Source organism: Lepidochelys kempii, chromosome 15 (genome assembly GCF_965140285.1).
Source record: "Lepidochelys kempii isolate rLepKem1 chromosome 15, rLepKem1.hap1, whole genome shotgun sequence".
Taxonomy (NCBI): domain Eukaryota; kingdom Metazoa; phylum Chordata; order Testudines; family Cheloniidae; genus Lepidochelys; species Lepidochelys kempii.
Window position 1 is genome coordinate 25,045,702 of NC_136394.1, and position 12,521 is coordinate 25,058,222.

General features: G+C 45.7%; 1 protein-coding gene across 1 annotated transcript in view; it reads right to left on the bottom strand.

Moving 5' to 3' along the window:
• The window catches only part of DNAH10 (dynein axonemal heavy chain 10), a 102,135-nt gene that overhangs the window by 86,908 nt on the left and 2,706 nt on the right, over window positions 1-12,521 (bottom strand). Inside the window, exons 3-5 of the mRNA XM_078848986.1 lie at window positions 6,191-6,306; window positions 3,392-3,623; window positions 1,758-1,915 (exon numbers count right to left, since the gene is read on the bottom strand). Coding sequence (XP_078705112.1) covers window positions 1,758-1,915; window positions 3,392-3,623; window positions 6,191-6,306 — 506 coding nt within the window. The remainder of the gene's footprint in view (window positions 1-1,757; window positions 1,916-3,391; window positions 3,624-6,190; window positions 6,307-12,521) is intronic.

The following is a 12,521-nucleotide window of genomic DNA, read 5'->3' on the forward strand; positions in this document are numbered from 1 at the left end:
CTATCAATCTGTTTCTTCACTTCCGCAGGTGGGTATTGTAGTTGTAAGAATGCTTGATAGAGATCTTGTAGGTGTTTGTCTCTGTCTGAGGGGTTGGAGCAAATGCAGTTGTATCGCAGAGCTTGGCTGTAGACGATGGATCGTGTGGTGTGGTCAGGGTGAAAGCTGGAGGCATGTAGGTAGGAATAGCGGTCAGTAGGTTTCCGGTATAGGGTGGTGTTTATGTGACCATCGTTTATTAGCACTGTAGTGTCCAGGAAGTGGATCTCTTGTGTGGACTGGACCAGGCTGAGGTTGATGGTGGAATGGAAATTGTTGAAATCACGGTGGAATTCCTCAAGGGCTTCTTTTCCATGGGTCCAGATGATGAAGATGTCATCAATATAGCACAAGTAGAGTAGGGGCGTTCGGGGACGAGAGCTGAAGAAGCGTTGTTCTAAGTCAGCCATAAAAATGTTGGCATACTGTGGGGCCATGGGGGTACCCATAGCAGTGCCGCTGATCTGAAGGTATACATTGTCCCCAAATGTAAAATAGTTATGGGTAAGGACAAAGTCACAAAGTTCAGCCACCAGGTTAGCCGTGACATTATCTGGGATAGTGTTCTTGACGGCTTGTAGTCCATCTTTGTGTGGAATGTTGGTGTAGAGGTTGAGTGGTAACAGCTAATTTAGACTGCATCGTTTTACATGTATAGTTGGGATTATGTTTTCCAGTGTACATTACTTTGCATTGTGATGTGGACAAACTGGAGAGAATCCACAGGAGAGCAACAAAAATGCTAAAAGGTTTAGAAAACCTGACTTATGAAGACATGGAAAAAAAATGGGCAACTTTAGTCTTGAGAAAAGAAGACTGAGGGGAGACCTGATAACAGTCTTCAAATACGCTAAGGATTGTTATAAAGAGGACTCTGATCAATTGTTCTCCGTATCCACTGAACAAGAAGTTATCAACTTAATCTTCAGCAAGGGAGATTTAGGCTAGATATTAGAAAAAACTTTCTAACTATAAGGATAGGTACTGGAATAGGCTTCCAAGGAAAGCTGTGGAATCCCCATCATTGGACATTTTAAAGAATAAGTTAGACAAACATCTGTCAGGGATGGTCTAGGTTTACTTGGCCCTGCCTCAGCGCAGGGTTCTGAACTAGATGACTTCTTGAGGTCCCGTCCTGCCCTTCTTTTCTATGATTCTCTGTGAAATTAGTTCTAGTGAAAGGAACCTGATGGCAGCCCAGAACATTGAATTCCTCTAGCCTCAGAACAGGCAGCTGCAGCAAGCTCCCACACACTGTCCTGCCAATACACCTTGCTCCTTCCCCATGATCCCACCCCTAGGAAAGGAAACGTCAGTCTCCAAACCCATTTAGTACCTTGACTCCCTGCAGAGATTGCCATGAAAATAGCCATTAAAGCCAATTGTGGTGATAATTTTTGTGATGTGGACACTTGATCGTTGGCAGCTGGGTTGAGACCACCACACTCATTTTATACAGAGCACTGAACAGCCATCAGTCGGAAACAACTTTCCATAACTAATAATAATCAGGGTTTGCACAGACAACTTGGAAGTGAATTGCTTTATACTCCATTACCCAGAAGACACCCAGTTCCCCACTACCTTTGTTTTGCTTTATATTAGTTAGCAGATGGAAACCCCACCCTTTTGGGCAATCAAACAGAGAATAACACTGAGCACAAACCAGTAATGGAGAGATCAGTTTTGGCATGCTGAGTAGTTATTAGCAATGTTACCTGTGGGACCTTTCTGAGTTGTTCCTCAACAGCTGAGGATATTAATGTTAGCCAGGTCATTCCACAGTGCTCCAATGTTTCAATCACTTCTGGATCTGCGGCAAGTTCACTCACTTCTGCATCTAGATTTATAGTTGGCATCTCCAATTTAATCTCTCCTGTTGGAACAAAATGCAGTTAGATTCAGTTAGCCATTTTATTTCCACTGTATGCTTCATCAACACCATTTGAATAATACAATGAAAAAAGCACAAACCTTCCATCTAAGTATCTATCTGAGGACAGCTAGTTAACCTTCTGCTCATTCTATCAGTGATTTTGGCCAAAAGTTTCCTCTCTCTCCAGAGTTATAATATTTAATGAATGCAAAGATTTTTGGAAGTGTAACCCCCCCCCCCCCACCTCTCACATTTCAGGGTTTAAGACAATCTCTAACTATTAGGAATTAGGCTGAGACATCATTGAGGCAGATTATCCCACATCTACCTATGCTGGGGTTCTTGCACCGTCCTCTAAAGCAGGGGCGGGCAAACTTTTTGGCCTGAGGGTCACATCGGGTTTCCAAAATTGTATGGAGGGCCGGTTAGGGGAGGCTGTGTCTCCCCAAACAGCCAGGCGTGGCCAGGCCCCCGCCTCCTATCCAACCCCCCCACCACCACTTCTCGCCCCCTGATGGCTCCCCCAGGACTCCTGCCCCATCCAACCCCCCCTGTCCCCTCACGGCCCCCCTGGGACTCCTATCCCATCCACCAACCCCCTGCTCCCTGTCCTCTTACCCCCCCGGACCCCCCACCCTGACTGCCCTCTGCCATCCAACCCCTCTTCTCCTTCCTGACTGCCCCCCGCGACCCCTGCCCCATCCAACCCCCCAGTTCCCTGCCCTCTAACCGCCCCGCCCCCCTATCCACACCCCAGCCCCCTGCCCACCACCCCCAATTCCCCTGCCCTCTATCCAGCCCCCTGCTCCCTGCCCCCTCACCGCACTGCCTGGAGCACTGGTGGCTGGTGGTCAGGCCGCCGTTCTGTAACTGTGCTGCCCAGCTGCCCAGAGCGTTGCGCCAGCGGTGTGACACACTGAGGTGCGGGGGAGGGGGGACAGCAGGGGAGGGGCCAGGGGAAAGCCTCCCGGGCCAGGAGCTCAGGGGCCAGGCAGGAGGGTCCCACGGGCCGGATGTGACCCACGGGCCGTAGTTTGCCCACCTCTGCTCTAAAGCATCTGGTGATGGCCATTGTCAGAGACATGATTCTGGACTGGAGAGACCAAAAGCCTGACCCAGTATGCAATTCCTATATTCCTGTGTTCCCCTCCCTCATTCTCCCTCCACATGACTGCTGGAAGGCAGTTAGGGGCGTTTAGCATCTCCCCCACTCCTATTCCTGGCTCCTTGGCAGGATATTTATTGCAGCTCTGTTCCATTTGCTCCATGCTCCCTTGCATGTATAAACCTGCATGTAATGCTCTTATAATCACAGAAGAGGACCTCTGATCAAATCTGGAGACTCCCCAGGAGCTGCATGCAATTCTACAACTATAGGTTGAGTATCACTATTTGAAACAAAGCCAAACCTGAATGAATTTCTTTCTACTGTCATGTAATGTAAATATCAAGTGTGAGGCAGGGGGAGATACTTGCCTTCAATCTGTTGTATAGTCCTTTGAATATGGCTTAGGAATTTCTGCAAGTTCATTAAGAACTCATTCCTTATTATGTGAAAACTGTGAAATTCCACAGACTGCTCTTTCTTTTTTTCAAGAGACTCAGCTTCAGCTAAACGCCTGTCTTCAGCCTCTGGCTTTTCGGTGTCTGGATGAAAGGCAGGTTCCTCAGCCTTGTGCTGATTATGGGACAAAGCAGGCAAAAAAACCTGAAATGCAGACATGTACCACAAATTAGACTGTTAATGATTTTGAAAGATCAACATCCAGTCAAATTTCTAACTTTGTAAGCAGAGTCAGAATGAGCTCTGCCCTGACATCTGGTGGTGAGGTGTGGAAAAGGATTTCATGGGGCTGATCTCGTTTGCATGGGCACACCCACCCTGCCTAGCATGATGGACTGCTTGCCCAAATGGTCACTTTGGCTGCTGTGGGATCCCCAGTCTCTCTGTTATTGGGGCAGGATTAATAAAGAGTTGTTTTCCTGGTTATGTGAATCAAGGACAGTAGAACTGTACTTGGCTTTTTATGATGGAGGGACTCGCCCTCAACTAAGTAGCACTCGCTAGGCAAGGGACATGGGTTCAAAAACCCAGTGTATTGAGAGAGGTTGGGGATAGGTATGGGTATTTGATAGTGTGGGTTCTAAACACTACTGGTGTAAATAACAGACCTAATTTTGGCTCCCTTAGGAGTCTTGTTGCATGCTGCAAAGCTGAAATCACTGATGCTTAGGTCTAAGTATTAGACCTACTTTGGGCTAATGGTGTACCAGCACTAAGGCTTCCCCTACTACCAGCTAAAAATTTCTGAGAGCTGAAATCACTAAAGAGCTGAGGTTGCTGCGACCTGTGTTAAGTAGGGGGGGCCTGAAGACAAGTTGGTGAGCAGACAGCAGGATGGCTACTGCAGAGAGCAGAGCGGATACCTGGGTGGCTGGCAGAGAGGAGCGGACAGCAGTACAGCTAGTGGAGAGGCATAGAGAGCAGAGTGGAGCAGATAGCAGAGCAGCTGGCGGAGAGGCATGGCTGGTGGTGAAGACTGCAGCAGAACCCCATGGAGACCTCTGCAGTGGAGCATGTAAGATGCCCCCCATACCTCCCTCCACTTCCACCCAGGCTGGGAGGTAAATTCTGCAGATGAACTTCTGAACTCTGGGGGGCTGCAGTGACCAAGGACAGAAACTGGGGGATGGGAGGGTGACTATTGGGTTGCTGGACTTAAGATCCTGAGGGGAAAAGGACACTGCCAAACTCACTTGGGGATGTGTCTTTTGCTCATACTTGGTGTTGTGAATCCTGTTTGTGGTGTTTCCCCAACATAATGCCACATTGTTTCCCTCCTTTATTAAAAGGCTTTTGCTACACTCAGACTCTGTGCTTGCGAGAGGGGAAGTATGGCCTCTTAGAGGCACCTAGGGGGGTGGTATGTAATTGTCCCAGGTCACTGGGTGGGGGCTCGAGCCAGTTTTGCATTGTGTTATTGAAACGGAACTCCTAGATACTGAACCCAGCCCTTGTTGCTGCCAGCTCTGACGGGCAGAAGGGTTACATAACTATTCATTTAACAAACCTTTGGCTCTATTGCACATGACTAACTATAATTCATTTCGTCTCTTTATCGGCATGATTTTCTCCTAAAATCTTATAGGGTAATAACCCAGTCATTCTTTTATTCTGTCTTCACACCCATTCTGAAAGCTTCCTTCAGCCTCACCTGAGTCTCATGTATAAATAAAGGCATGTGTTATTACATTCGCAGACTCCCCCCACACTTGGAACATGCAATGAGATCAAATATCAGCTCTCTCCACCCCCTTCCCTAAACACATGGGGGGATTCAAATTAAATATATATAAATTTTAAGCGGGTAAATCAGATTAGCTCAGCAACTATTAGTATTTACTGTGTACTGACAATATCAACCTGGTACTAAATGGATTAGACCAGAGGTGGGCAAACTACAGCCCGCAGGCCATATCCAGCCCGCGGGACCCTCCGGCCCAGCCCCTGAGCTCCTGGCCCGGGATGCTTGCCCCCGGCCCTTCTCCTGTTGTCGTCGTCCGTCCGTCCCCCCGCAGCCTCAACGTGCCACGCCACAATGCTCTGGGCGGCCAGGCAGCGCAGTTACAGAGCCGCCGCCAGCCACGGGTGCTCCAGGCAGTGCGGTAAGAGGGCACGGAGCGGGGGGGTTGGATAGAGGGCAGGGGATGGATGAGGGCGGGGTAGCAGAGGGCAGGGAACAGGGGGGTGGATGGGGCAGGTGTCGCGGGGGGCAGTCAGAAAGGAGAGGAGGGCTTAGAGGAGGCGGCAGGAGGCAGTCAAGGGCAGAGGTTCCAGGGCCAGTCAGGGGACAGGGAGAAAGGGTGGTTGGATGGGGCAGGGGTCCTGGGGGGCAAGTCAGGAATGAGAGGGAGGGGTTGGATGGGGCAGCAGGGGGCAATCAGGGATGGGAGGCCCGGGGGCGGTCAGGGGACAGGGAGCAGGGGGTAGTGGATGGGGTAGGAGTCCCGGGGGGAGCCATCAGGGAACAGGGTGGGTTGAATGGGACAGGAGTCCCGGAGGAGCCGTCAGGGGGCGAGAAGCGGGAAGTGGGTCGGATAGGAGGCAGGGGCCAGGCCACACGTGGGTGTTTGGGGAGACACAGCCTCCCCTAACCGGCCCTCCATACAATTTTGGAAACTCGATGTGGCCCTCAGGCCAAAAAGTTTGCCCACCCCTGGATTAGACTCTAACAAAAACTTCAGGGGTCCATACACAGAAATGGTAACACTTACCTGTGAGAAAATATTCTTCAGCATCAAAAGTGTGTGACCATTCAGAATGCCACACTCTAGCAATTCAGGCAGAATTTCATTAGCTTCGTTCACATCATTAGGTTCACTAACTGTTTCTAGACAGTAATAAATAATAAGTGTTAAGTTTAGCGATTTGGTATAGAAAGCAGTAATTAAAACCAGTGCTGATGTGTTCCTGTGTAAGGAGCAATTAAATGTTAATAAATCTAAAAAGTAAAATATATCTGCTAATAAACTGGGTATGACATGAGAGAATTCACTCAGCCACTTATAAATGAAACCTGCCTGGACTCTCAAATGCTCTAATGCAGGTTGTAAGCAAGCAAAACGAGATCAGATGGATCATTCTACTATAAGTTTTATATGCCAGCTTGATGGCTTAGTGGTGGTTCTTTCCTCTGTCATATTGGAAATCCTGTTTTAATTTCTAGCTTCTCACTCTTCAGAGATAATGGGAAAATCATCAAAGAACTGGTACTGGTGGCCCTAAACTAGTTAGAGCTGTTTGGTGGTCCCAGGCCAGGGTTAGGGTTGGGGCCAGTTAGTGGCCAAGGCTAGAGTCTGGGTTGGGGCTGGTTTAGGGTGACCAGACAGCAAGTGTGAAAAATCGGGACAGGTGTAATAGGTGCCTATATAAGACAAAGCCCCAAATATCAGGACTGCCCCTATAAAATCAGGACATTTAATCACCCTAGGCTGATTAGTACTGCCAAGCTCAGGCTGAGACTATTTGATAGCCCCTGTCTAGGATTACAGTGAGATGGCACCAGGATAGGGTTAAGGATTGGGTCTGGACAGCAGTTCGAGGTTAAAGTTACTATAGCCTGCAGCAGACATTGTCACTGTTTTCAGGACAATTATTAACTGTTAAAACAAGATTTGTGTTTTATGTACTAGGACTGTATATCAGAATTCGAGCTATGTAAACCACCCTTGTCCATGTAACAGGTTTGAGACACTAAAGTATAGCTCAGTTATCTTCATCATCACCCTACTGCCTAGCATCATATACAACTTTTAATTTTCAAAGCTTCTTGTAGACATTCAGCAATTAAACCTCAATACTTCCTCTGAGGGAGGTATGCAAGTCTTATCCCCATCTGTAAATGGGGAAATGAAGGCAGACAGCTTAGGTGACTTTCAACAAAGTGAATGCCAAAGACAGATTAAAACTCAGAAGTTTCTGGCTCCCAGGCCTGTTCTGAGACCACATTTGTCTATTCATCCTGAATACACATTGTCCTAAATCCCAGTCATCATAATTTCTTAGTCTAAAGTGCTTTTTAATATAAACATTGAAAATGTTCAGTCATAATTTATCCATGAAAAATACCTCTTGTATCTCTGAGAAAGAACATAATATCATCATGAACAAATTCTTCAGAAATGTCATTAAAAGCCACATGAAAATATAGGTTGTAAACTGTCTGTTTTATGATCTGAAACATAAGAAAGATGGAAATCAATGATGAATCTGATTATTTGCTGCCACATTTCTTAAACAAATCCTACAACAGATTTAGAGTTCTGTCAGTTACCAGCAGTAGGACAGAATCAATTCCATCTCTTACTCCACTATGTTTATGTTATTGTGCCACATAAACCACTAATCATAGAATATCAGGGTCAGAAAGGAGCACAGGAGGTCACCTAGTCCAACCCCCTGCTCAAAGCAGGGCCAATCCCCAATTTTTACCCCAGATCCCTAAATGGCCCCCTCAAGGATTGAACTCACAACCCTGAGTTTAACAGGCCAATGCTCAAACCACTGAGCTATCTCTCCCCCCATCACTGAACTATCCCTCCCCACTAACACAACAACAAAATTAAAAAAAAATATTACACACCTAACAGTACAAATATTCAGCTTTGGGAGCAACCTAAGATTTTTGCCTCCCAAGCCTATGGAAGCTAAGAGTATCAAGAGATGAGCACTGTCAGTTTCAAATGAGAGAGAGGTACAGCCCACAATGCCATTGATGGCACCCTCAAAGGAACACATAAACACATATCCCGCTACTCCGGTGGAAGGAGAAAAGACTGGGGATTCAGAAAATGACACCAGTCATACAATGAGATTAATTAAATGACTACATCCTGACAGCCTTGAAGAGGCAAGAGCCCTGTTAGCATGCACCCTTACATGAACAGTAAGTGACAAGTAACCTGTGGCCAAGGGCCTAGTCTCCTTCCCCACCTCCTTCGTACAGTATTATTACTTATTGGTTCTAGCTAATTGTGAACTTTGCTAGCTGTTTGATGCAAACAAATCTGGAGGTTGGTGGTGTAGTACGTGGTACACAAACAACCCATTGCTATATTCACTGTAACCATAAGTATTGAAAACCTATGTCAGGGATGGTGATTCAGAGAGCCTGTACAGCATTGCACGACAGGCAAAGTTGAATTATAGGGGTTTTCACCTTTCTCTGAAGCATCAGGCACAGGCCACTGCCAGAGGACACCTCAATGCGATGTTCTGTTCACCCCACACCACCCCTGAAGGGGCTAAGGTGGCTCAGAAGTGGCTAATTAACCTAACAGGCTGCACCTGGAGGAAGACTTAGGACTAACTGACAATACTAACTGAAGATGGAGACCATCTGGGCAGGAATAGGAGGGACTCATATAAAGGCAGGAAGTGAGACTAGAAGGGGGCTCCTGTGTGGAGGACTGCAGTCATGCTCTGTGACTAGTAAGGAGAGATGAGGGAAAACCAGGGGGCGAGCAGAAGCCCTGGGACCCTGACCAGGGTTTTTTCCCCAGAGGGGTGATGGAGAAAGAAGCCTGCAGAGTAGGAAGAAGCCCAGGGAAACAGCAGCAAGGGTTGAGACCATGCAGATCTTGGCTGCTGATGGTAGGGTCCCTAGGCTGGAACCTGGAGTAGTAGGTGAACCTGAGTTCCCCTAACAGACAATAGGAAAGTGACACAGTCTTGAATGGGAAGACTGCCTGGAATAGTACCTGGACAGCTGGTCTGGTGAGACTTTGTTAACCATAGAACAGGAAAACTATACAGTGAACTGGCCGGAGGGCCAAGCCATGAAGAGGAAACACTGTGACTCCTAGAGAGGGAGAGGGGCCCTGGCCCCCTTGCTTGCCATCAGACCAGGCAGAGGTAATTCCCAGCCATGAGGGAGCCCCCTCTATGGCCTGCAGGGAGTGTATCCTATTACATTCTGTCTCAGATGGAAAATCATATGCTCATAGCATATGTTTTATCTTGCTCTAGGACCACAGTATGCAGTTTTACATCTTTAATTCTACATAAGATTTATTGAAACATTCATACATTTTTAAATATTCTTATCACAAACAGATTCCTCCAAGAAAACAAAAGTAAAATGCAATGGACTTACTTTGAATATCTGCTCTCTGCTTTCACCTGCAAATCCTTGGGTTAGCTCACTCAACCCCGATACAATAGATAGATGCGATACATGTTCTCGTGAAGATTTAGAGTCTAGAAATTCTGAAACAGATGCTTTGCTTTTCCGATCCCTCTCTAATAAAGAAATACACAGAAGAGGAAATCAATGAAGCTCACCTATTCCAATCTTTCAAACCAACTCATCAAACTCAAATTACAGTCCTGAAATAAATGAAAGAACAGCTTTGCTGGTCTCTTTTGCAAAGTAGCCATCCAAGCTATGCATTAATCATACATTTCTGTGATTCACACTGTTCCATTTCTGCAGAACAGAATCTCAATGTATTCCTAAATATGCATGTGCCCCTGCTGCTCTTACATAGTAACTAGGGTTTTACAATTTCTAATGCCTACAATTGAACTGTGATGAAAAGATAGATCAACGTATTTCAAAAGTCATAGGTGCATTTGACTACGCAAAGATTTATGACTCAGTCATGGCTTTCACAGGTAGAAACGTGCTGGTGGGAAGTGTTCAAGCCGTGGGGGCTGAAGACATTATGCCTACATAACAAAGGAATAGCCATAACATTTCTCTTGCTGGCTTTTTAATCACTTTTACTTTTCTTTCCTCCTTTTTTGTGAAAGCCTGTTGTGCCATAATATTAAAAATTTACTGGGAAAAATTCTGCACTTGTTTACTTTTATTCTGAACTAGTTAAAATGGAATAAAAGCAAGGCTTCATATCCAGCGTGACTACATTATGGTTCTCTTAAACCCTACTGAAGGGATCTACATTTAATCCATCTCAGTCTTGATTGTTTCAGTATATAAAGATAGTGACAGGTCTCTGGGACTCTGAAAGAATCACCTCTTCAAAGACAGATCAGTTTAAGTAACTGCTATAAATGTGCTGGGTGAAGAGTTTTGGTTTTTCTTTCCCAGTCACTCAGTTAGAGAAACAACACAGCAGCTGATAAGATGAAGAAACAAGCCAAATCAAGTGATGTCTTTTAAGGAAAGTACTGAAGCAGAACTCCTGAAAAACCATATCAGATATTGGTTTGCCATCTACTCTAGACAAAATCTATTTCACACTGTAAAATCAGATTTACAGGCCTGGGGAAAATAGACTTTAAATAGCCTCAGATCTCTGCTGAAGAAGTCTGTTCTCGGAATAAATATCACAGGTTAAGTTAAGTCTTAGTGCAGTGGTTCTCAAACTTTTGTACTGGTTTTTCACACAGCAAGCCTCTGAGTATGACCCCCCTAATAAATTAAAAATACTTGTTTATATATTTACCACCATCATAAATGCTGGAGGCAAAGCGGAGTATGGGGTGCAGGCTGACAGCTCGCGACCTGCCCATGTAATAACCTCCTGACACCCCAGTTTGAGAATCCCTGTCCTGGTGTATGTGGGAGTAATGCCACTGTAGTCAGTGGAGTTTACCAAGACTGAATATGTCCCTCTGAATTTCTTCACTGCAGCTTCCTAGGGTATGTCTAAACTGCAATTAGACACCTGCAGCTGGCCCATTCCAGATGACTTGGGCTCGCAGGGCTGAGGCTAAGGGGCTGTTTAATTGCGATAGACGTTTGGACTCAGGCTACAGCCCGAGCTCTTGGATCCTCCCACAGGGTTCTAGAGCCTGGATGCCAGCCCAAGTCCAAATGTCTATCGCAATTAAACAGCCCCTTAGCCCAAGCCTCGCAAGTACAAATCAGCTGGCATAGGCCAACCTCCAGTTTTTAATTGCTTAGTCTCTTTCCCGTGCAATGTGAAACCTTCACCTTTCGTACGAAGAGTATCTCAGCACAGAAATTACAAGGCCCAAAGTCATTCTAAGCTAGTGCACCAAAATGCGTCAATTTGGGAAGAAAAACATTTTGAGTGAAGTATTTTCATAACAAGCAATATTATAACAAGAGTTCCACTCGTTCCTTATATGTACATTATATACCCACAATATCAGGATTCAGTGTAGTTGGTATTCTCAGTTAAACTTCACATATGGACATGAGACAGATCAGCGTTTCTTAACCTGGGGACCCTGACCCAAAAGGGGATCACAAGGCTATTGTAGAGGGGCCATGAAATCACAACAATATTGCTGGGAGAAAGGGGAGCTGGAAGGGTCGGTACAGCAGCCACAGCTCTCTGGCCACCCATCTCTGAAGGCAGTACCACAAACAGCAGCAGCAGAGAAGGAATGCAATACCATACCATGCCACCCTTACTTCTGCACTGCTGCTGATGGCGGTGCTGCCTTCAGAGCTGGGTGGCAGGCCAACACCTGCCACTCTTTGGCCAGACATCTCTGAAGGCAATGCAGACGTAAGGGTGGCAATACCATGAGTACGCTTCTATGAGTATGTACGTTAATTTACTATCACTTTTTGGTGAGTACATCACAGCCTGAAATATTTTCCAAGAGGGGCCCAGCAAAAATAGTTTGAGAACCCCTGAGATAAATGATGCCTCAAACAGGACACTTCTAAAACAAACAGTTTGTGTGAGTAGCTCTCTGCCTTTGTGTTTAATGCAACACTGTCAATTTTATTGTTAATTACATTTCTGTCTGAAAAGTTTTTACCAACTATTGATAAAGTAACACCTACTATTACTAAATCTGAAATTAGAAAAAAATCTATTTTTCATTTGGTAACTTTGTGCATTTGACTTCCCTTTGTTTATAGTTGGTTGCAGTGTTTCACTATGATCAGTTTTCCCGTTATTTACTTTGTGCATTTGACAGCACTTTGTGCATAATCAGTTAGTTAGGTAGTTTTGTTTGTGTGGACCCGTCACAAAGCAAGAGAGAAAAGTGTGATTTAAAGAAACACATCAAACAAAAGTCAATAAAGGGATTCTAGATCTGGTGTAGTAAGTTCAACTATTTTTAATTATTTTAATTTTTTTATTTCAGGTTTACAGT